General features: G+C 44.0%; 1 protein-coding gene across 1 annotated transcript in view; it reads left to right on the top strand.

Annotated features, from left to right (window-relative positions):
• The window catches only part of LOC138531972 (von Willebrand factor A domain-containing protein 7-like), a 174,756-nt gene extending 148,772 nt beyond the window's left edge, over positions 1 to 25,984 (top strand). The window contains exon 17 of the mRNA XM_069641027.1: positions 22,450 to 25,984. Coding sequence (XP_069497128.1) covers positions 22,450 to 22,857 — 408 coding nt within the window. The 3' untranslated portion in view covers positions 22,858 to 25,984. The remainder of the gene's footprint in view (positions 1 to 22,449) is intronic.
• The last annotated feature ends 254 nt before the right edge of the window (positions 25,985 to 26,238 follow it).

A 26,238-nucleotide genomic window follows, 5' to 3' on the forward strand; every position in this document is an offset into this window, starting at 1 on the left:
TCTCAACATTGGGCTGTAGATACTTTTTTTCTGTTAAATGAGTGCGGCTGGGGAATCTTAGGTTCAGGAAAGGCATACAGTGTGCTTACATTTTCAGGTCAACTTTGAGCACTGTGGCCCTTCAATGAACTGAGAGCTGCTCATGTTATTTATTTATTTGGACGTTTATGGAATGCTACCTGTCACCCCCCAACTGCTTCATAGTGGATATATGGAATGCCATCTGAGTGGTCCTCAGGCTGACCTTGGATCAGGAGCCTTTCCAGAAAATCTTGACACTTGTAGTTCAAATAACTCATCAGTCAGTCAGCTGGCACATACCCGTCACAGTTCTTCTAAAGAAGTACTGTAGAGGTACACACCTTGAGGATGGTGTGCTAAAGACACTGGTTGGGACTCTAACCCGGGATATAGGCTAAAATCAATTGTTAGAAGATGTTCCATCAAATAACAGTTGAACAGGAAATAATAGTTTGAGACATCCCTATATTTCCTGACACTCAAAACACAAGTCTGCACATAGGAAGCAATTGAGAGAGTTTTGAGATTCTACAAAGAGAGACCAGCCCATCATTTTCGATTTCACATATCTGAAAGTTTTGAGATTAAAATTAGATTTTAATTAGTCGTAAAATGTCTAAATGTTAAACTCGTCCACCTAAACATTATCCACGCTGCCAATGGGAGCCAGTGGCATCTCTAGAGGACTGGTCTTATATATGGTCAATCTTTATAGGACATTCTTCTGGTTGTGCCGTGTGGGGTATCAATGTGGGGGGTAAAATGTTGGCATGGTGGTTTTTTGGGTGTTGACATTGTAGTGGGCAGTCGGTTCTTTGTTGGTGCAAGGTATTGGGGTGTAGTAACTCTGAGAAGGGGTGAAAGGGAAAATCTGCAGCTAAGCGCATCCTCTGCAAGGAAGCAACATTTGTACTGTGCTCCCAAGCACCTTTTTCTAATGAGATTCTATATGAATGTATTAATCATCTAATGTTCATGTTATTAATGACCATTCAAACGTTGTGATCCTGAAGGCAATCACAATCCAGAGCTTCCATGCGATATTCGCCAAGGTAGCCATGGATCCTGAGATCTGTCATGATTCCAGCGTTCTACCTGGCAACTGACACTCTGCGCTCCCTGCTCCCCGTGCCCTGCCACACGCCTTTTAGCTGCAGTGGGACCGCCTGTCCTCACTGGCCGCTCTTTTCTCGCCTCGCACCCCCAAGGCTTCTGCGCTGGTCGTGGTCTCCACCTCCATGCCCTGGAAATGAAGAAATGACTTCACATCCTTGGCTGCTGAGGATGTGAGGCCCTTTCTTCATTTCCATGGCATGGAGGCGGGGCAGAGGGGAGCAAGGACAAAGGCGGATGTCCAGGGGCTCCCCATGTCCACCTTTTACCCGGCCCAAGATTCTAATGGCGTTATTGCCAATGCCAGTGGGACAATATAGCCTCTTAATATCATTATTATGTATTATTATTATTATTATTATTATTATTATTATTATTATTATTATTATTATCATTATTATGGCATTTATTGAATGCTGACCTAGCTTTGAGAAGCAATGGAGCACATTACCGAGGTATACAACAATACAGATACACAACAGAGCGCGTTACAGAGTTATGCAACAGTACAGATGCATAACAGAGTGCTTGTTAGAGGTAACAGAACCAGAACAGATATTCAGCGGGGGTACGATACAGAGGGGCACAGAAGAGGGGGGGTGTACATGGTGGCAGGGAGGAGTGGGGGCGACGTGATGACCTAGGTGCGCACTCCTTGTCCCCTCGCTTCACTCAGGCACATAAAGGGCCATGCTGCTCGCTGGTGCCGGCAATAATGCTCAATTACACTGTACAACAACCTGTGACCACCTACCGCTCCACTCACCTAACTGAATACCTCATTGGTTGTTTGCCCGCTCAGAAACCTGCCAGTCACAAGTTTGTGTACCCAACTAACCAATTCACTTCTAAATCGCCTCCCTCCTTACACTACACATACAGAACACTTCGCACACAGCTTTCTTGTTCTTGCCTGCAAATCCCAAATTTACCTTTACAGAGCTATGCCAAATCTCACGCCTTTAGCTCTATCGCACAGCACCCCAAAAGCCAGAGGCAAGGCTGGGCTCACAGTTCTGTGATTTAGCAGATCATAGGTTCTTCCTTCCGAATAACAACCTCCCTCCCCACCAACTCCCCCCACAAGTGTCACTGCTAAGCAACATAGAACCACATCGGCACTCAGGACGTAGATAACAACGCCAACTCCACTCTTTTCTTGTAAAGCCACGTGCAACGAGGCTGCCAAAATGGCGGGGGTGCAGTACACAAGACCACTTTGCATTACCGGTGGGGCTGACTCCGTGTCACCCTTTGAGCTTAATAAAAGCAGTGGCATTGAGTTGCATATTAAAAGCACCCAGTAGTCAAGAAGATGTAGGTGATGGTGTGTGTTGCATGAATACCCTGGCTTATTACCAGGCAGTGGGAATTCTTTTGAAACTAGGCTGTGCTTGTGGGTGAGCTTGGGAGTGGGGAGGAATGTGCTCTTGGGTGACCTTGTGGGATGCTGTTGGCTGAGTTGGGGATTTTTGTCACCGGGTTTTGTTCTTATTTTCTTAGTCATGAGTTTGTGTGTGATGCAGGGTTAGATGTGGAAGTAGTGTAGTTGTTGACCTTTGAGTAAGAGGAGGTTACTTGTGCCAAGGTAGGCATCAATCTCGTGGACCAAACCATGAGGGGCGAATTAGAATGCCCAAAAACGATGAACACAAATCTGATTCCTGCCCTTTGGCAGCAGCGCCAATCTTTGTAGGCCTGGGTTTCTGAGGGCTTTGAATAACGATAAGCAGTAGTTCAACCAGAAGAGCACATAGGCCTACATTTCAGTCTTGAAGTGCTCTGAGGGGGAATTTCTTTATTTTTCTATTTTATTTTTGGATTGGCTGAATAAATCAACCTTACAAAAAATAAATATACACATTACACACACACAACTCTCTATTTTTAACAATTAAATACAAAATATTTAATTAATGCAAATTTCATTATTCAGCACCATGGACATTTCTCAGTTAATAGTCATAGAACACATACAGATGAATATGACAAAGCAGAACTGCCACTAATCACAATACCTCCTCCAGGACCCCGAGCCAAGATTACAGATGGTCACAGAGTTAAAAAATAACAGTAAAGGAAATTTTCAGTAATTAGGCAGGAATGACTGCGTTAACAAATTGGGTCTGTGCTATTTGGATGGAGGTTTTAACGTTAGATAGAAGATAAGCCCACATTTCCTCACTAGAACGAGGTAACAAAAGAAAGTTACACATCTTGAACAGTTGTTCCCTCAATACACTCAGAGCTGGACACTCAACAAACAGATGGCACAATGTTTCAATTTGGCCAACATTCTTGCAATAACGACAGTATATTTCATCTTTGGGAATAATTTGTCTCCTTCCTAAAATCTGTCTAGTGGCACACAGATTCAATCTAATACTCATCATTTGAGATCTTATATAACTAGATGGACATTTCACTAGGTAGGGTTCCATAGTGCAAAGTTTTTTATGATGACGCATCGTAGTGTCACTGTCCACATATGCCAGGCATTGACTGCGGATGTATATCCAATCTGCCTGGTATAATTTCAGTTTGGCTTTGTTTGGGTTCGATAGCAATAGTTCAAGAGAAATGTCAGTACTGGATAAGGCCTCTACCACAGAGATATTACATTTTTTCACAAAGACAATACAAGGCGTGAGCAAATGATTAGCAAGAATCCCCAACACATTAGGAACATTGGCGCTTATAATGCATTTTCTATACAGCGCACAAAACTTCCATACTACTTGACAATGCATAGACACAGTTCCCAATTCATGCCGAATCAAGGAGATTGGTGTGCACTTAGGAAGTCTTAAAACATTTTTCCAAAAGAGAAATTTGCAATGCTCCCAGAACGATCTCTCCTTTGGCGCTCTTGTTTCAGTCCCATAGATGATAATGGGAACCACTTTTTGTTGATAAAAACTCACAGTGTGCTTTAACGTGAATTTTCCATATCTATATAATAAGATATTTGCTTGAGATGTTAGTGAGCGCACTTTTGCGTCCAATAATGCCGAATAGATGTGTTCATTCTGCCACTTTGTGAAAGGAAGACCCAGATATTTGTATTGGGCGACCTGCACAACTTCCTGCTCTTGCATGGTCCATTTATATTTGCCAGATTTCTTATTAGCACTTGCTATGCACGTTACTATTTGTGTTTTTGCAAGATTAATGGTGAGATTATTCTCATACACATAGGCTTGAAGTTTGACCAACAGGTTTTGCAACCCACGCGGGGAACAACACAGCAGAACCAGGTCCCCCTCGTCTGAGGGGGAATAGTTTGAGTTATTTTGTAGTTCCAGCTGCTGTGGTGTGCTGAACAAGCGAGAGCAGACAATGGAGTAAGACTCCACCATTCATGTGGGTTTATTTCAGAAAGTTGGGGTCTAAGGGAGCACGTGAGGAAGACAGCTCCGGTTGAAAGCAGTGGTTTTCTGGTCTGATGCTTAGACGTCTCGTTTTTCTATCATTGAGGCCCAGCCAGACTCTCCACTGCATGTCGTCCATGTCCTTGTTCTATAAAATGAGCCAAGTGATGTCTAGATAGTGTCCAACTCAGAGCATCTGTACTCCAAGCAGGGAGGCATGTGTGTTTAAGAGGGGGTATAGTCGGACAGAGACCAGAGGACCACTGTATGCTAGTGGATGGAGCAGAGTGTACCAAGGGTACAGATTGTGCTCTTTGGAACAACAAATCATTTGACTCAACCCAGGGCATTGCTGGTCAGTCCCATTCAGACATGAAGGAATTGCAGGAGGGGTGGGCGAGTGGGATCAATGATGCCAAATGTGGCACGGATTTTGAGGAGAACGAATAGTTCTACATTAAATGATTTATGCATGACTGGTTAAGTAGCTCGATGGGACCAATGAGTTCATACTATTGTATTGCTTTGGAGTGATGGAAAGCTACAGTAATATTTGTTAAGTAGGTTGTGACTGAGCGGGTGATGTTACATTTGCTAGTTAATAATCTATTCAGGGATGTTTCCTTGGAAAGCAACAAGGCAAGAAAACAGCTCTCCTGAATGTCCGTGAAGACCTACTCTCCAACCTGGACTCTAATTCTCCATCTGTGCCGATCCCGCTCGATCTCTCCTCTGCCTTTGACACTTTTGACACTGTCAACTAATCCATCCTGATAAACCATCTCTGTGATACGCTAGGCATCACGGACAGAGCACGGGCGTGGCTTACCTCTTTCCACTCTAACAGACTCTCCCAAGTTCAAATGTGTCAGTTTCTGTCCTCCACCTCACTCTCCACTTGTGGCGTCCCTCAGGGCTCTATCCTATCGCCATTTTTTGGGGGGTTTTTTCATTTGGATTTGTAGAGCACGCTAGCAGCCCAAAGGCATTGAGGCGGTGTAAACAGAGCTAAAGGAGGCTTACTTGAGGGTTACAATGAAGTCGCTCATGAGAGAACTCGTTAATATTACAGGGTCACATGTTTTGGAACATAATAGGTTACATCACAGGATACATCAGACAAAGAGGTTCGTTTTGATTGCTTTGCGAAACACTGAGTGGTTCTTCAACATCTACCTGGACCCTTTGGCCTGCCTGATCTCCACCTTCTCCCCCCATTTGCAGTGTTACGCAGATGACACACAACTCTACTCCCAGCTCCCTTCCCCTACCCCCTCCTCCTCCTCCTCTTCCTCACTTATTCCTGACTGCCTGATTGCCTGATTGCCATTGATATGCTATGTTATTTATAACAGGCATGATGCCCTGCCAACAATCTCTGCCTCAATGCCAACAAGACTGAGATCCTTCTCATTGGGACACCTGCTCCCAGCTTCTCCCTCACTCTCTGGCCAGATTCCTTGGATCCCAACCCCTCAACCACTTATGAAGCAAAAAAACACAGGATCATCTATGAATCTTTTCTCTCCTCTCCACACATCATCGACATCTCCAAGAAGTCCAACATTCAGCTCCATCTCCTTAGGGGCATCCTACCTTTCCTCACCTTCCCTCAGAAGCTCAATGTCTGCAGAGCCCTGGTTCTCTCTAAACTTGACTACTTAACCTTCCTCTTTCCTCCCTTAGCCCCCTCCAACTAATTCAGAACATCGCTGCGAGAGTTATCCTTCACCTCAAGCCCAGGGACTGAATCTCTCCAGCCCTAAAACCTCTCCACTGTCTCCCGGTGACTGCATGGACCAAATTCAAAACCCTCTGCATCATCCACAAGGCTGCCTGGGGCCTGGGACCTCCCTATATCCAGCTTTCCACCCCTAAATACCGTCCAGCCAGAACCCTTCAGTCCTCTGGCTCCAACTCTCTGCAGGTCAGACGTTTCTCCAAGCAGAGAGTGGGCAGTAGATCCCTCTCCTTGGCTGGCGCCTCTCTCTGGAACAGACTCCTTCTACCTATCAGACTTGAGCCTGATCTTCTTAAATTCTGGAAACGTCTCAAGACCTTCCTTTCCTCCTACACCTTTCATCTCCCCCTCCCTTGCTAAGCTCGTCACCTGCTGCTGTGACTGGGGCCTGGTCCCTTTCTGAGTCTTACAGGGACCTGACCACCCCCCTACCAGTCTCTGCCAGCATTCTTTGCTAGCACTTGCCCTTGGGCTGCCTTCCCTAGACTATCCCAACACAGTCCACCTGCCCACTGCATTTCTCCTCCCTCCCGCTCTATCCCCTGGCACTTGCCACCCAGGCCTGCTACAGCTCTTGCCCTCCCCCGTGCAGTCCCCCCACTATCTCACTTCTCCCCCATCCTTTCCCCTTGCACTTATCCTCTAGCACTTGCACAGTAGGATTGTCACAAGGCCAATATAACTGTCTACTTTCTCTTGTTGCTGCTTTTTGTATCATACCCCCCCTTCTAGTCTTGTGGCACCTGTTATTCAATAAAATAAAAATAAAATATGTATAAGAGCCATGTTGATGGTGCTAGAAGGGTAAAGGATTATTATAAAGAATTGGGGATATGCTGGCTCCTTCTGTTGAGTTATAGAATGGGAATAAAAAAGAAACTTAAAGGTGAAGACTAAATTGGATAAAGGGGTGCCAACAATCATAGATCTGTTGGGGTGGGGCATATCTGGAGCATAAGGAATGACATTGCATCCATGGTCAGTTGGGTAGGGTAGGGATTGCATAAGCACCATGTGCTGATGTTCATGGGTTCGATAAGTGGGATTGTTTTGTTGGTAGAATATGGGGGAGATAGAGAAAGCGGGATTTACTTGATGGGTTGGAGTCATGCTGAGTAGGGGTTAGGTGAAGCAAAAGAATGCCCAAAAGAGACAACACATATATTCCAAACCATGTGCATTTCCTTGCAATGGTTGTGGGTAGAAATGCTACAAACAAATATTCACCATCTTCCCTTACAGCATTCCGTAGGACATGAAGGAGGCGTGGCTAGCTGACATGGAGTGAGGCAGCAAAGAAAGTGAGCTCCCTACTGGATCCTGCAAACAATCCTTGGTATCGTCCGATTTTGCAAACAAAATAAAAGGAAAGGTCTCTCAGAGACCGAGGAACATCCCTGGAAAGTCCTAGAAAAGACGGCAGTGGATCAACGGAGTTACAGCCCTCCGAACAATGAATGCGCATCGGAACCAAGAAACCGACCGGCACTGCTGAGACTTGAGCTGCCTGAGCCTGCGACCGAGCAGAAGCGGAGGAGACAAATAGGCTGGAGGCGCGGTTCGGAAGAGGGAGGTGAGAAGTGGCTGGCAGCAAGGCACAGCAGGATAGAGACCCCAGGGAAAGGGGCTCTGCAGATGCAAGGGTGCAGGTGAGGGCTAAGGCAGGACTGCAGAGGGAGCCCCCAGAGGAGACTGAAGTAAGGGGCACACTGAGGCAGAGACCAGTGAGCGCCAGCGGGCGCAGGGGAATTGATTGCACTGCAACGGTACGGTCAGCCTGGGAAGCACAACCTGCACGGCCAGAGGACCCAGTAAACCAACAGTTGTGAAGGAAGGGGGCCCGTGGAGTGAAGGGCAGACCACAACGAACAGGCCTTGTAGTGCATAGCACCCTGAGGAGGAAGCGTTACAAGAGGGCAACCACCACGTAGAGCAGTGACTGCACCTGCAAGTAGGCACTTGAGCACAGAACGAAGGACACATGCGCACTTCAGCCTGAGTCAAGGCGCAACCATCAGTGGAAGCAGCAGCACCCACCAAGCTGGTTGTGCCTCGAGAGGCAGCAAGAGACACCAGGAACATGGTGCAAGCCCCAAGACAAGGACCTGAGAACAGTGCAGAGGCAGGTGTGGATGAGAGAATAGGCTGGGGTTCAGGAGTGACTGACCCAGACTGCAAGACTGGTCTAATAATAAACTACCAAAAGGGGACTCAACTTCTGGAATAGCTGGTAGGGCACCTACTATAAGCACCTGAACCAGATATCAAGAAGGCTCCACCAAGGCAACTTGGACATACAGAACACTCACATCGCTCTGCAGACCATGGGGGCAGCGATCCAAATGGCGGACAAGGCACGTAAGAGTAAAGACAAATAAATGATGATGGAAGCATACGCTCGGAAAGGAGACAATAAGGCGACCCCATCATTAGTTAGCAGCAGTGTCATAGAAAACTCGCAGGTCAGCCCGCAAGAAGAAGACCCGATTCTGGCGAAAAAGTGGCACTGAAAACAGCACTGGAATACAAGATAGATGCTGTAATCGTGGATGTGGGGATACTGCACCAGGATATTCACAAGCTAGCAGACCAGATGGGTACAGCAGAAGTGAGAGCGCAGGAGAACACTACTAACATAGCCAGCACACAAACACAGATATTAGAGAGAGTGTGGACACTAGAACATCGAGTAGAGGATACTGAGGGGAGAGCTAGAGAAAACAACATTAGAATACTGGGCCTTCCAGAAGGAGAGGAAGGTAAAGATCCAACAAGCTTTGTGGACATTTTTTTGCTGCACGAGATAGGGCCTGGCACGCGGACTCAAGGATTCACAGTTGAAAGGGCACACAGATCCCAGCCAAGAGACCACTTCCCGCAGTGCCCCTGAGGCCTGTGATAGCAAAAATGATGAACTTTAAGGACAGGGAAAAGATCTTGACCTTCTCGAAGGAAGGAGGTACAATGAAGCGCAACTCCTCCAAACAGGCAATCTACCCAGACTACATGGTGCAGGTGCAAAAACAAAGAGCAATGTTTGGAAGGACTAAGGAGAGACTAAGGAGGATCAACCTACGATACACGTTAATATACCCAGCCAAGTTAAAAGTACTGCATAACGGTAGATTGCATGTCTTTGAGAATGCGCAGGAGACACATTCTTGGATGGACGAACAAGGAATTCCACAACTGCCTGGCAGGAACAGTGATGGACCCTGAAGCATAATTTCTGTAGCATACTGAATAAGACCAAGGAGCTATCTGACAGTCCAATGTACAGACACAAACGATGACAATTGATAGATCAAAAGTGGGAGACTCATGTCAGAATCACCAGACTGAAGCACTAGCGTTCAGATGGCTGCCTCCATGAGTGGCTATCAAACCCCCCCCACTTAGGAACTAGATGCCCGTTGGAGGCATTGAGCTGCTGCACTTCACCCAAGGGAGGGGAAGGGGAGGTGGGAGAAGCGGCTGCACCAGAGCATGTATTATGCAGCTAGGCAAGTTATCCACAATTTATTAAAGGTTACTGTTGGTAGTTGTTTTTTGGATTTGGGAGGGTGGCCAGCCGACCTGGATAAAAGGTTGACCAATGGGGGTTGAATGGGTAACAAGTGGTCTAAACTGTGACATGCACGATGTTAAACGATGAGACGGAAGTATGGGTAACAGAGAGATGCCAGAATGCTGTATGGGGGAAGAAACTATAAACTCCCTTCTGGGCAAGAGATATGCACAGAGAGGGGCCGGGTCCTCATTGATGATCAGACGACCAGGAGGGAGAAGGGTGGGTGAACGGGAGGACAGGGATACAAATAGCGATGCTAAAGGAAGCACACCTCACAGTGGAAAAGCAGGCAGTGATTGCCAGGAAATGGGGGGAAACTGTATGGCTCAATGTTTTCAGTATACGCTAGAGGGGTCCTGGTGTGGAAAGCTCCAACAGTCCCCTCCTGCTGCTGGACTTCAAGAAGGACGAGGAGGGAAGGATGGTGGTGGTGCACTGTATGCTAGAAAACAGGGAAGTATGCCTTGTAAACACATATGCCCCAAACCATGATGCAACAGCGTTCTTCAAGTCACTATACCCAAAACTGGACACATATAGAGGAGCAACGTGGGTGGAGGGAGGCGATTTTAATTGCACACTAAAACCCAAATTAGATGGATCAGATGAGAAGCATAGGAAGCCAGAACCTTCGGCTAGGACACTAGGAGCCCTGCTGGAACACCTACAGCTCGTAGGCGTCTGGAGAGAAAGCACTGAGGGGAGCGTGGATACTCGCATTAATCAGCCCCACATGGTACGTACACTTGAATAGATTATATCTTTACCGGAGTGGAGACACTGGAAGAGTTTGGAGATAGAATACTAGGCCAGGGTGCTTTCGGACCATGCCCCGCTCATGGAGAGCTGGCAGGTGACGATGACGAGAGCGCCAATACGCACCTGGAGACTAAGGGCTGAATCCCTGCTTGAAGACTGTTTCAAGAACCACCTGGGTGATAAAATAGAAGAATATTTTGAGACCTATACGGGTAGTGTAGCAAAAACAGGAACATTATGGGAAGCCTTCAACGTTGTTATAAGAGGAGAATTGATTGGAAAAATGGGTGGCCTGAGAGCAGACATACAGAGATCCCTGGAGAGTATGGAAAATTGCATAGCACGGGAGGAAAGTATGCTTGTGGAAGGGAATGTGGGGAGGCATGATTGATTGAATTGTGCCAGAAATGCATAGCGGACTGGGAAAGGTTGGGGAAACTAGACTACCCTAAGCATACCCAGAAAATACATGCAGAAGGGGACAAGCCTGGGAGACTGCTAGAATGGCTATGCAGATGAGAGGAATCAAGGGATATGCATTGTGGACGAAGACGGGAGAGTAGGGCGGTCACAAGGGGAGATAAACAACATATTCTCCAGATTCTACAAAGCCCTGTATACAAGGGATGAGTAAGGTTATGACATGGACATAAAGGAATCTCTGAGCCAAATAGACCTGCCACGACTGGGGAGTGAACAGGTGGCTGCACTGGATGCACCGCTCATGCTTGGGAAATTAGGGAAGTGATAGCCGGACTCCCGAACCCTAAGACACTGGGGCTGGATGGCCTACCCGGGGAATTTTAGAAGGCATACACAGAGGTGCTGGCGCCTAAACTCCTGCCTCTGCGAATCCATAATCATGCCCATACTTAAACCGGGGAAGCCACCGCAGGACTGTGGATCTTATAGGCCACTATCCATGATAAACGAGAAACTGAAGAGATATCCAGAGAGCAAAACACTATTACTTACAAAAGTATCAAATTATTTTATTTATCATGATACAAAAATTTGAACAAGTCAATTAATGGCATTCTACTTTGTAGAGCATCAATAAATCACGTAACACACCAGCATAGATGAACAAATAACTGTGACTAAAATACATCCATCTCAACAAACATTCATAGTGCAGCATCCAAACCATACATCATACATAGTGACATTCAACCAACCAACAATGGCTAAAAAGATAACTAAATTAATTAACATTATTTGCCAATTGGGAGTGGGACAAACATTCATCACATCCCATTTGATTATTTTAATGTTTACAAATATATTAAACAAACAGCAATAGAATTCATTAAAAACAATCTATCACAAGGGCGGATCTGTGAGGAGAAGTGTTATGTAGATGACATCCCTAAAAGAATGAACTCAACCGGTTTCGACGTAGAGTGTGTAGTAAACAACGTCTTCATCAGGAGATACAAAGCGAGAAGCTGCAGAAAAAGAACATTACTACATAAATATGCGGCAGTGTCCCATCACATGAACTAAACTCAACAATAGATTGTATATAGCCACCATGTGCCACCTGTTACGAACCAATAAAACTAGACATTTGTGCTGGGGAAGTATATCTAAATGAGAACAACCCCAGAAGCAGGGTTTTATTTAGAAAAACCAGAGGCGAGGCACCGACCCTGAGAGTGTAAAAAATAATTAAAATTAATAAGGTGCACCATAGGGGCCACAAAGGTCGAAATAGCCCAGACAGGAAAACACTAGACACCCCCACATGCGGCATAAAAATATCATGGCTAAATAGATGCAATATGCTAGACTAAACAAACCTTATATAAGTAGCCATTAATATGCAAAATGCCAAAGATGGATCGTATGCTGGAATCGTATCGCCAATGGAGTTGTGACTAGTGGAAAATGAGAAGTTGATTGAAGCACACATAAGGTAAAAAAGTGACTACAACAACCAAAGGAATCAAATGCGAGCGGTCAATTGTTACCTGTAGTTAACATGACACTGCTCTCAGTAGCCCCCTTCAAAGATTATGGTACGATGGCTTTCTGGAGGGTGATGCAACGAAGCAAATCATGTCAGCAGATGTGCGCCTAGTGTACTATCAAACAAAAAATAATATTAGCCTAAACCGCACATGACAAAATCAAACTAAAGATATCCCAATAGAGTCATATACAGTTAAAAAAGTTTAAAAAGTGGCTACTAATTGAAAAATTAGCTGGCTGCTGGCAGAAGTCTGACAGACGAACTGTATACACAGGCATAAGTACGAAAATGAGAAGTGTCTATGATACTGCAGGCTAAGTAAAGCACGAATCTTCATATACAAATGCAGCCGAACTTGTATATTCATATAGACGACAAAACTTCGTCTCAGAACAAGGATTGTACAATACTGAAGCGGCAGTGTGAAGAGCAGCAGATCATGTTCGTACTTACTTGAAGTTAACACCCGGATTGGCGTGGGCGGCTGGAGTTACTGAGCACAGCCTAGCCGTAAATCTCAATGACCATGCTACATCGGCCGTGTGCAAGCAGCCGACTGAAGCCGTCGCTGCTGTGGACGTAAGTCACGTGGAAGATCACGTATCCTCAGTGGGAACGTGTTGCGTGTGCGTAACGAACCCAAAACACGCCCAATTTAAAAACTCTATACAAGAAGGAGCAGTGTGACTCATAGAGGTGACATGGAACTAGAATGGAAACTATGTACACCATACAATATCTGTACAAAGAAATTATCTATCTGCTATTGAACTCCCATGTTTTCATGGAGTTCAGGCCTTTATGGAAGGTGCCTAAATTAAAAATCCACATTTGTTCTTTGTAGGCCAATTTGTTGGCAGTATGCACATAGCCACTTGCTGTGATTTTTTCGATGCAAAACCATCTTAGTGAATCTGCATCATGCCCCATCTCGAAAAAATGGGAAACCAGGGGGGCAGTAAAACAACGCATCCTGATCTTGGAACGATGTTCATTGATGCACACATGTACCTCCCTGGAAGTCTTGCCTATATAGAACAGATTACATGGGCACTGAATGGCATATACAACATTCTTGCTTTTACAAGTGGTGAATGTACGCAAGTCCCATCTTCTGCCAGCATTCTCAAAGTGTGTAATTTTTTGGGAAAATCTGCAGGCCATACAAGAGGTACAAGGGTAATGACCTACCACAGGTTGAAGGTTAACATCCCTAACCACGTTACCTTGTAATGGTAACCTGTTGGCTCTCGTGAGTTTCTGCGCCAGGCTCTTGCCCTTTTTAAAGGCAAAAAGAGGTTTATGCAAGTTAATCTCAGCAGAATTCAGAATTCTCCAATTTTTAAGGATGATACCCTTAATAGACTCACTGAATTTGCAGAATGTAGAAACACAGACAATTTGTTCTCTCTCTTTGTTTTTGGGGCGTACACTAAGTAGGGCATCCCGGTTGGTATACCGCGCTCTTTTTCTGGAATGTTTGATCAATTTTTTGGGGTAACCCCGAAGTAACAATCTGGCTTGTAGTACATCTGCATGTTTGTCAAAATTGGAAATATTAGTGCAATTACGTCGTAACCGTAAAAACATACCATACGGTAAATTCCGTAGTAGGCTTTTTGGGTGTTGGCTCTTGAATTGCAAAGTTGCATTGCGTTCTGTAGGTTTTCTATATAATTCTGTTTGTAAGCATCCTTTATCCACAAAAATGGATAAATCAAGGAACGCAATCCTAGAGGTGGAAAATTCAAAAGTGAATTTAAGATTGGGATCTACCTGATTCAGCCAAACCATAAATGTATTCAATGTAGCAGAGTCGCCCTCCCACAGCATTAAGATGTCGTCTATGTAGCGACGATACAACTTAATATGTTTGACAAAGGGGTTGGTGACGCTAAGCACATGATTTTCTTCAAACAAAGACATGAAAATGATGGCCAAGTTAGGAGCAAAAGTGCAGCCCATCGCCGTACCCTTAGTTTGCAAAAAGTAGGCATCCTTAAACTTAAAAAAACTATTGGACAGCACTAGTTCAACACAATTAAAAAGGAATTCAGTAGGGACAGCATGAGGTAAAGGCCGTCTGTCTAGCATAATGCGTAGACTGGAGGCAGCTTTGTCTTGAGGGATGTTAGTATAAAGCGCCTCAATATCCAAAGAGACCAAAATTTGTGTGGAGGAATCAAAAGGGCGTGCTTCAACCAGATTTATAACATCCCTAGAGTCCAAAAGAAACGTGGGAGTGGCCATAGCAAGTGGTTTAATAAAGGTGTCTATATATTTGGACAGAGGCTCTAAAATGGAACTGCAGCCAGAAACAATGGGACGACCGGGAGGTTTCAGAGTGTCCTTGTGTACTTTAGGAATAATGTAAAAGAGCGGAATTCTCTCTTCAGACGAATTAATGAACTCACACTCCTTAGAGGACAAGAATCCTTCATGAAGACCACTTTCACTCAACGTAAGAATCTTCTTTTTTATAGATGTAGAAGGGTCACCAGTGATTTTTTTATAGTGGCCTGGTATGCTGAGAAGTCTGTATACTTCTTGATCGTACAATTCTGCGTCCCAGACCACTATCCCCCCGCCTTTGTCGGCGGCTTTAATCACTATAGTGGGATCCTGAGCTAGAGAGTCAATTGCATGAAATTCTGCAAGTTCTAGATTAGGTCTTAAATTGCTTCTGGGACGTGTCAAGCATTTGTCTAACTCCTTAAGCACAATGGTTTCAAAAATGAGAACTTCAGGTGGGAGATCGGCTGAATTAGGTGTGAAAGATGAAGGTTTGGCCAAGCCCGAAGTATTATTTTCACAAATATTCTCTTTGTCAGTGAAGAACACTTTCAATCTAATTTTCCTCAGAAACTTTTGGATTTCACTAGTGAGTTGCATCGCACTAGGTGTTTGTGTAGGCAGAAACGAGAGGCCTTGTTTTAATATGGCTAATTCTGGTTCAGAAAGGGTGCGAGATGATAAATTAAAGATGGGTAATAGCTCATTTACCACCTGTAGGACCGGTTGCGGGTTTGTAATTCCCGGTGCCCTTGGCCCTGTGGAGGGGCATTCTGCAGTTGCATATGAGGCTGTCTGAATAGGCCTCTGCTCTGCTGAAAATTCCTGCAGCCTCTGGGGCCGCCCCTTCCTCGAAAAGGGTAAGTCCCTGGATTCAAATTGGTTGGATCTTCATTGCCTGAGCTATTAGAGGAGGTGTCAGAAAAAGTGACACCCCGCCTTCTGCCAGCCATTCCGTGTTGGTTGCCTTGTTGTTTCCAAAATGTCTGAGGATTAAAATCTTCCGCCAGGTAAGGGTAGACAATCTCTTTTTTGAACATAGAAATGTCCTTTTTTAGTTTATTTGTCTTTTTTTCAATGGTTATATTTTTGAACTCCAGGAAAGATTTTTCTATTTGTTCAAGTTTTTGTTTGGCCTCAGTTCTCAGACTCAAAAAGAAACAATTTCGTACTGAGATGCATGGGTATGTGCTGAAGGAGTACCTTAAGTCCAGTATCATCCCGCAAGGTCTACAGGTTAAGATCATTCCCTGTCTATTTTTGGATGATATGGAATATAAAGTGGCTTTTAGTCAAGTGGCGACTAAGTGCAGTCGCGATTTATTAGTTCTTACCATCACTACTGCCCAAAGAGTCAGTCAAAAAATTATGGAAACGGTACTTGAACAAGAAAAGGCATTTTGGGCCAATACTCTCATTAGTGAGGCCAAACAAAAACTTGAACAAATAGAAAAATCTTTCCTGGAGTTCAAAAATATAACCATTGAAAAAAAGACAAATAAACTAAAAAAGGACATTTCTATGTTCAAAAAAGAGATTGTCTACCCTTACCTGGCGGAAGATTTTAATCCTCAGACATTTTGGAAACAACAAGGCAACCAACACGGAATGGCTGGCAGAAGGCGGGGTGTCACTTTTTCTGACACCTCCTCTAATAGCTCAGGCAATGAAGATCCAACCAATTTGAATCCAGGGACTTACCCTTTTCGAGGAAGGGGCGGCCCCAGAGGCTGCAGGAATTTTCAGCAGAGCAGAGGCCTATTCAGACAGCCTCATATGCAACTGCAGAATGCCCCTCCACAGGGCCAAGGGCACCGGGAATTACAAACCCGCAACCGGTCCTACAGGTGGTAAATGAGCTATTACCCATCTTTAATTTATCATCTCGCACCCTTTCTGAACCAGAATTAGCCATATTAAAACAAGGCCTCTCGTTTCTGCCTACACAAACACCTAGTGCGATGCAACTCACTAGTGAAATCCAAAAGTTTCTGAGGAAAATTAGATTGAAAGTGTTCTTCACTGACAAAGAGAATATTTGTGAAAATAATACTTCGGGCTTGGCCAAACCTTCATCTTTCACACCTAATTCAGCCGATCTCCCACCTGAAGTTCTCATTTTTGAAACCATTGTGCTTAAGGAGTTAGACAAATGCTTGACACGTCCCAGAAGCAATTTAAGACCTAATCTAGAACTTGCAGAATTTCATGCAATTGACTCTCTAGCTCAGGATCCCACTATAGTGATTAAAGCCGCTGACAAAGGCAGGGGGATAGTGGTCTGGGACGCAGAATTGTACGATCAAGAAGTATACAGACTTCTCAGCATACCAGGCCACTATCAAAAAATCACTGGTGACCCTTCTACATCTATAAAAAAGAAGATTCTTACGTTGAGTGAAAGTGGTCTTCATGAAGGATTCTTGTCCTCTAAGGAGTGTGAGTTCATTAATTTGTCTGAAGAGAGAATTCCGCTCTTTTACATTATTCCTAAAGTACACAAGGACACTCTGAAACCTCCCGGTCGTCCCATTGTTTCTGGCTGCAGTTCCATTTTAGAGCCTCTGTCCAAATATATAGACACCTTTATTAAACCACTTGCTATGGCCACTCCCACGTTTCTTTTGGACTCTAGGGATGTTATAAATCTGGTTGAAGCACGCCCTTTTGATTCCTCCACACAAATTTTGGTCTCTTTGGATATTGAGGCGCTTTATACTAACATCCCTCAAGACAAAGCTGCCTCCAGTCTACGCATTATGCTAGACAGACGGCCTTTACCTCATGCTGTCCCTACTGAATTCCTTATTAATTGTGTTGAACTAGTGCTGTCCAATAGTTTTTTTAAGTTTAAGGATGCCTACTTTTTGCAAACTAAGGGTACGGCGATGGGCTGCACTTTTGCTCCTAACTTGGCCATCATTTTCATGTCTTTGTTTGAAGAAAATCATGTGCTTAGCGTCACCAACCCCATTGTCAAACATATTAAGTTGTATCGTCGCTACATAGACGACATCTTAATGCTGTGGGAGGGCGACTCTGCTACATTGAATACATTTATGGTTTGGCTGAATCAGGTAGATCCCAATCTTAAATTCACTTTTGAATTTTCCACCTCTAGGATTGCGTTCCTTGATTTATCCATTTTTGTGGATGAAGGATGCTTACAAACAGAATTATATAGAAAACCTACAGAACGCAATACAACTTTGCAATTCAAGAGCCAACACCCAAAAAGCCTACTACGGAATTTACCGTATGGTATGTTTTTACGGTTACGACGTAATTGCACTAATATTTCCAATTTTGACAAACATGCAGATGTACTACAAGCCAGATTGTTACTTCGGGGTTACCCCAAAAAATTGATCAAACATTCCAGAAAAAGAGCGCGGTATACCAACCGGGATGCCCTACTTAGTGTACGCCCCAAAAACAAAGAGAGAGAACAAATTGTCTGTGTTTCTACATTCTGCAAATTCAGTGAGTCTATTAAGGGTATCATCCTTAAAAATTGGAGAATTCTGAATTCTGCTGAGATTAACTTGCATAAACCTCTTTTTGCCTTTAAAAAGGGCAAGAGCCTGGCGCAGAAACTCACGAGAGCCAACAGGTTACCATTACAAGGTAACGTGGTTAGGGATGTTAACCTTCAACCTGTGGTAGGTCATTACCCTTGTACCTCTTGTATGGCCTGCAGATTTTCCCAAAAAATTACACACTTTGAGAATGCTGGCAGAAGATGGGACTTGCGTACATTCACCACTTGTAAAAGCAAGAATGTTGTATATGCCATTCAGTGCCCATGTAATCTGTTCTATATAGGCAAGACTTCCAGGGAGGTACATGTGCGCATCAATGAACATCGTTCCAAGATCAGGATGCGTTGTTTTACTGCCCCCCTGGTTTCCCATTTTTTCGAGATGGGGCATGATGCAGATTCACTAAGATGGTTTTGCATCGAAAAAATCACAGCAAGTGGCTATGTGCATACTGCCAACAAATTGGCCTACAAAGAACAAATGTGGATTTTTAATTTAGGCACCTTCCATAAAGGCCTGAACTCCATGGAAACATGGGAGTTCAATAGCAGATAGATAATTTCTTTGTACAGATATTGTATGGTGTACATAGTTTCCATTCTAGTTCCATGTCACCTCTATGAGTCACACTGCTCCTTCTTATATAGAGTTTTTAAATTGGGCGTGTTTTGGGTTCGTTACGCACACGCAACACGTTCCCACTGAGGATACGTGATCTTCCACGTGACTTACGTCCACAGCAGCGACGGCTTCAGTCGGCTGCTTGCACACGGCCGATGTAGCATGGTAATTGAGATTTACGGCTAGGCTGTGCTCAGTAACTCCAGCCGCCCACGCCAATCCGGGTGTTAACTTCAAGTAAGTACGAACATGATCTGCTGCTCTTCACACTGCCGCTTCAGTATTGTACAATCCTTGTTCTGAGACGAAGTTTTGTCGTCTATATGAATATACAAGTTCGGCTGCATTTGTATATGAAGATTCGTGCTTTACTTAGCCTGCAGTATCATAGACACTTCTCATTTACGTACTTATGCCTGTGTATACAGTTCGTCTGTCAGACTTCTGCCAGCAGCCAGCTAATTTTTCAATTAGTAGCCACTTTTTAAACTTTTTTAACTGTATATGACTCTATTGGGATATCTTTAGTTTTATTTTGTCATGTGCGGTTTAGGCTAATATTATTTTTTGTTTGATAGTACACTAGGCGCACATCTGCTGACATGATTTGCTTCGTTGCATCACCCTCCAGAAAGCCATCGTACCATAATCTTTGAAGGTGGCTACTGAGAGCAGTGTCATGTTAACTACAGGTAACAATTGACCGCTCGCATTTGATTCCTTTGGTTGTTGTAGTCACTTTTTTACCTTATGTGTGCTTCAATCAACTTCTCATTTTCCACTAGTCACAACTCCATTGGCGATACGATTCCAGCATACGATCCATCTTTGGAATTTTGCATATTAATGGCTACTTATATAAGGTTTGTTTAGTCTAGCATATTGCATCTATTTAGCCATGATATTTTTATGCCGCATGTGGGGGTGTCTAGTGTTTTCCTGTCTGGGCTATTTCGACCTTTGTGGCCCCTATGGTGCACCTTATTAATTTTAATTATTTTTTACACTCTCAGGGTCGGTGCCTCGCCTCTGGTTTTTCTAAATAAAACCCTGCTTCTGGGGTTGTTCTCATTTAGATATACTTCCCCAGCACAAATGTCTAGTTTTATTGGTTCGTAACAGGTGGCACATGGTGGCTATATACAATCTATTGTTGAGTTTAGTTCATGTGATGGGACACTGCCGCATATTTATGTAGTAATGTTCTTTTTCTGCAGCTTCTCGCTTTGTATGTCCTGATGAAGACGTTGTTTACTACACACTCTACGTCGAAACCGGTTGAGTTCATTCTTTTAGGGATGTGATCTACATAACACTTCTCCTCACAGATCCGCCCTTGTGATAGATTGTTTTTAATGAATTCTATTGCTGTTTGTTTAATATATTTGTAAACATTAAAATAATCAAATGGGATGTGATGAATGTTTGTCCCACTCCCAATTGGCAAATAATGTTAATTAATTTAGTTATCTTTTTAGCCATTGTTGGTTGGTTGAATGTCACTATGTATGATGTATGGTTTGGATGCTGCACTATGAATGTTTGTTGAGATGGATGTATTTTAGTCACAGTTATTTGTTCATCTATGCTGGTGTGTTACGTGATTTATTGATGCTCTACAAAGTAGAATGCCATTAATTGACTTGTTCAAATTTTTGTATCATGATAAATAAAATAATTTGATACTTTTGTAAGTAATAGTGTTTTGCTCTCTGGATATCTCTTCAGTTTCTCGTTTTACGATAATACTCTGGTCCAGAGGATAGAGTTTTCCTGCATCTTTCCGCTTTTGCACTATCCATGATAAATCAGGACAGTAAAATCTTAGTGGCAGTACTAGCGAACAGACTCAAGAGAGTGATAGGGAACCTGATCCATACAGACCAAACTGGGTATGTCCCGGGGCGTTGCACCTCATGGAACCTCTGAAGACTGCACTACATGATAGATAGCACAAATCACCTGGGTAGAGACTGCACAGTAGCCTCCCTAGATGCGGTTAAGGCTTTGACTCAGTTAGGTGGGACTGGTTACTAGGGACCTTGGAGGGATTTGGGATGGGCAACGTCTTTATGAAATGGGTGAGGCTGATGTACACGGCACCCAGGGTGAGAGTGTGAACAGGGAAACAGATTACTGGAGCAAGGGACATAAGGAAAGGCACTAAACAGGGCTGCCCGCTGCCGCCAATGCTATACGTCCTGGCCTTGGAACCGCTGGCTGCCTTCCTAAGAAAAGAATAAGCGGAAGCCGAAGTTGAGATGGATGGGATACCGCACACAGTGTCCCTGTACATGGATGACATGCTACGGTATGTCAGCCAACCTGAGGAAACTCTACCGCACTTTCTGGGCATAGCAGACCAGTTCACCAGGCTCTTGGGTGACACATGGTCTCCAGGATTTATAACCTACTACTGGAGGGGATGGGTACAGGGAATATGGAAGTGCGTAGGCAGTGTGAACAGGATGTGGAAAAGGCCTTCACAGATACTGAATGGCGGGGAGTGCTGCTGTATTCCAAGAAAGTCTCCAGGAATGCCAGATTTAAACTCCCCCAAACATACGTGACACATAGGGTATACCTAACACCACGTAGGATGTCACGCATATATAGAGACACTGACCGGGCCTGCCCTAAATGCACCCAGGGGAACGCCGACATGATACACATGTTCTGGACATGCCATGTAGTAGTCAGATTCTCGCAGAACATAGATGAAAGGGTAAAAGGAGGGGGGATCCTGATGCAAGCATGGCCCCCTGAGTTTTGCTTGTTGGGACTGTTTCCGAGAAGAGGGAGGCAGGCTGCTTACCTATCCAAAATGAAGGACTTGATCTGTATCCTGGCCAAACGCAGGATAGCAATGGCCTGGAATTCAGCTGAGGGACCCAGGATAGATACTTGGTGGACAGACCTGAAATGTTGGTCATTGGCTGAAACGATAGTGAGGCACAGGGTGCTGCAAAAGGGGATGCACGAGGGGAGCGAAGGTTTGGAAGCATGGAATGAACTGACTTAAAGGATGTTTAAAGCAGCAAACACAGAAAGACCCTGTACGCGAACTAGAGAGGGTATCTAGCAACCGCACATTGGTACGGTGCTTAGGCAGGGACGAGATGCTTGAAACAGGAGCACGCATACACGCGGCACTAAGGAAAGGTTGCAAAATTGAGCAAAATGTGAAGCTATATAATGCCCATGCGAAAATGCTTGGTGTTTATTTTTCTGGTTGTAACTTTAAATAAAATAAAATTGGTTTTAAAAAAAGTGTTCCGTAGGACACCGCAAATGTAAATATCCACAGTTATACAGAAGGTGATCAGTCTTGTTAACCTTAGGAGTCACTGCCCATTTAGCAACCAGGTAATGCCTTGGAAGCTCCTTGGGTTTGAACCATTAGGACAAGTTACAAAATATGTGATACATGTTTATTTTTACAGATCACGGACTTCGATGACCCTGTGTGCAACATCACCTCACTGAAGCAAAACTGCAGCATGATCGAGGCCAAGAACTGTAGCTCTCTGACATGGACCTTAGAGGCGGACCTCCGCGACAATGGCACAAGAATAGAGAGGGTTTACAGTAGCTTCCGAAATTCTACACTGATCCAGAAAAGCCAAGAGGATGCCAAGAAGCAGCTCGTCCATGTCAATTACACCATCTCCTGCTGCCTAAATCAGGTGGAGGTCACAGCAGTGGACTCAGTGGGCAATGTTGGGAAATGTGAGGTTAGCTTTCAGCTAAAACCAACTGCCAAATCAGCAGCCACCATGTCTCCTGGTTCTCCTTTTCTGCTTTTGATTGGCTTTCTGTTGTGGTGGTTCCTGAGTATTCCCTTTGCGTAACACTTCTACAAATCAGTTTCTTCTTCAATATAATATCACAACTTGCGAAGCGATGCACTACAAAAACCACCATGTGACTTAATTTCTTCTTTGTGCCATCTCAATCTCTACCCACGTTTTAGATCAAAACACTCAGATTACTGGCACGCTCGATGGAACATTAGCTATGGTCGCCGGTAGATTAAGTCGCTTTACGCGTGCCAATTCATTACCCGTCCTCCCTAAATTCTGTGGTATACATTTCTCAAATGGAGTGCCAAATAAGCTGCCCAAACAAGTCACATCTTATCCATCATTATTTGCGAAGGATTTACATATCCTAATTGTCTAGCCCTCAACGTCACTACAACGAGCATTGTTCTCTCTGCAACTTACTTTTTAGATGGCTCTCTCAGCCACGGTCAATACATAGGCTATACATGTAAATATCAGTATCTGGCAATTTAGTTGCAGGTGAATCCCTGACATTTGTTGCACACTAAGGATTGTAGGATTGTACACCGCATACACACATCTGGCCTCTCCATTCTTTTAACTAAATTGCATTTCTTTTTATCTGCCTAGGCTCTTCCACATGAATTCCCTCAGAAATCCCCCAGCCTGTTCCTTACATATCAAATCCCTAGAGATGCCTCTGCTCCAGCTCTCTAGCATCAATCAGAGAGACATCTGCCCCTCTGATATCTCTCTGAGTTTTCATATCATCTTCCATTAGTCTATATTTTGAAATCCCCCTCAATGGTCCTTCTCTAGCTGTGACTCTGCACAATAAGATTGAACAGATCTTTGTCAGAGGTCTCAGGTAACCTCCTAGGTCCTGTCATATGCTTTAATATGAGCAAAAGTGCAATACTGTTTTCACCACACTGGATACATTTGTGTATAACATTCCTAAATACCCCAATAACCACAATGTTGAAAATGGGCCACACAATAACATTTCGTAGAATGCAGTCTATAACTACTGCTAAAGGCCTCCTTCCAAATAACTCCCCATCTACATCTCATTCAAGGCACAGGAAAGTAGCAGAGCAGTGTATACTAAGGGAGGCACGCCACAGTCGGAGAGATGCGAGGGCTTGATAGGGCAAACAATTTCACACCGCCATAACATTATTGACCATATAGATGGTCAGTAACATCGATTATCGTATTTTACCCTTGTCCTGTGGCCTAGACTCCAACCTGGGCCCATAAATCATATCACGACCACAATCTAGGTTTATTGACTGGCTCCAGAGTCAATATTGCTACACGGATAGTGCGAAATCACTGCCAACTTACCTCAGGATGCGAAGCAAAATAAAATGTGTTTTGTCTTCACAGGAAAAAGAGTGTAGAAAGACACTGCGCAAAGTTTACAGTCACATTTAAAGGTAAGCTGTATTTCACTGAGATTGCAGAGAGTTCAGATTTCAAGGCATATAGTCAACCCCTATCGATAAAATCGAACACAGCGCCACTTAACACACAAGAAACCAGATTGTGGCTTTTATTATGAAACAGTCTCTAGACTGAGAGAATTATGCAGTTCTAGAATTCTACAATTCCATAGCAAAAGCCATGCTAGCATGTCAGCCAGAAAATCTGCAATTCCAGGTTAGTCCTATCCATTGCCCATCCGGACTCTGGCAAGACTCTGGGTTAGAGGCAGTCACTGGGGTGGGGGGACTGCTTCATCCTCTGCTGATACGGGGCATTATTAGAAAGGTCAAATGATCTGCCTTCATTGGTCATCCTAAAAAATGGATCCCATTCTTTGGCCAGCCTTGTAATCTAATGATCATTTGCTAGACTAGTACAATGCCAAATTGGCCTTTCAAGTACCAAATCTGTCATTTCATTTTTATAAATCACTTTATTTTAAATATGTCAAATTCAATCATCTGTTACTAGCACCCAAGTACACCAATAAATCACTAGTCCCCCCTCCATCCACCCTATTCCCACTGAATGTATGCAGCCTCTGCTAGGGGGACCAGACATCCCAGTATTTTCGCCTTGGTCCCAGCCTTCCAAGAATTGTTTTAGTTTTAAAAACCAGCCCCCGGATTTGAGGGACGGGTTGCTACATCCCGGTTTTGCCAGGAACACAACCCGGGATTACTCTCTTTGCTTACTTTTTACTACCCATTACCTCCCCCTTCCTCCCTGGCCTCTCTCTCCTCCAATAAGAGTACTGTGCCTGCAATACACCCCCATACTTTGTGTCGGAACAGGCCACCAACATAGAAGGAGGACTACAGTTTTAGGGGAGGCCTATTTGTGTTTTAGTCCATCTTTTGTGTTTTTGTTCTCAAACTGTAGTCATACTTCTATGTCTATTGCCCGTCCTGGTTTTTTATTTTGGAAATCTGGTCACCCTAGCCTCCGCTCTCTTGGTGGCTTAGAACCGAGCTATGAGAACTTTTACTAATTGACCCTGCTAGATATTGTCGGGTCTATGTTTGGTCCACAATGTGCATATGTTCTTGCAAACAAATGGTCCCCTGAAAAATATAAGTGCACTGCATTGTTGATGCATTGTTGATGCGATTAAACAAACGAATACATTTGACACAAAATGTTCATACTGAAAAAAAAACAAATATAGTCAAAAATGGATGCAGAGTTAATCAAAAATATTTGCTGGACCTCGTTTTAACTGTATATTCAAAAAAAGAAAAAAATGAAAAAAGTCTAATGCCCAACTTTTTATAGCATTCCCCAAATAACTCATAATCTGTGTTTCTAGTGGTAGCTGGAAGCAATCTGAACTTTGTTTTGGAATAATGAGACACCCACACTTAGAAGCTATTGTGAAGGATGTCTGTGTAAAAAGGGAAGTGGACTCCTTCAAAATCAGAATGGGGTTTCACTATCGAAAGGCAGACGATCTAAACATGAACGGGCCTATGTTTCAAAGCAAATGGCTGTTATTTTAAAACACGAGTGTGCTCGCAGTTGATGTTTCCCTGTTTGTAATGAATAGCTTAATCTGGTTTGTGATAAGAAGATGGCAGTGTTCCTTTAATTCCACCCTTTCTGCGGCGCCTGCTGCAGTGTTTGTACAATCATCAGTTATGTGAAAGCTGCTTTGTTTATGTGTGACACTCAGTAAATCTGCCTTTTGGCTCTATTCTTTTAACTGGACGTTTGTTGCTGTTTTATTTACAATGTGAATGCTATGAAGGAGTTTCAGCGTACATAAGAGCAGGTGCTTTCACATGCAACCGAATAACCCAGGCCCTGCTTGGGGAGTGTTTAGAACCACCGTGGGCCTGTCTGATTGACAACGCGTTTTCCAATGGGATTGTGTCATTGTAAATGAAGCCCAGGTGTGTATTGATCACTCCTTCTTGTGCGCAACTAGGCTTCGTTTGCACTGTGTGCACCAGCAGG

The sequence above is a fragment of the Ambystoma mexicanum genome, chromosome 1q (genome assembly GCF_040938575.1).
Source record: "Ambystoma mexicanum isolate Mex_15411 chromosome 1q, UKY_AmexF1_1, whole genome shotgun sequence".
Lineage (NCBI taxonomy): Eukaryota > Metazoa > Chordata > Amphibia > Caudata > Ambystomatidae > Ambystoma > Ambystoma mexicanum.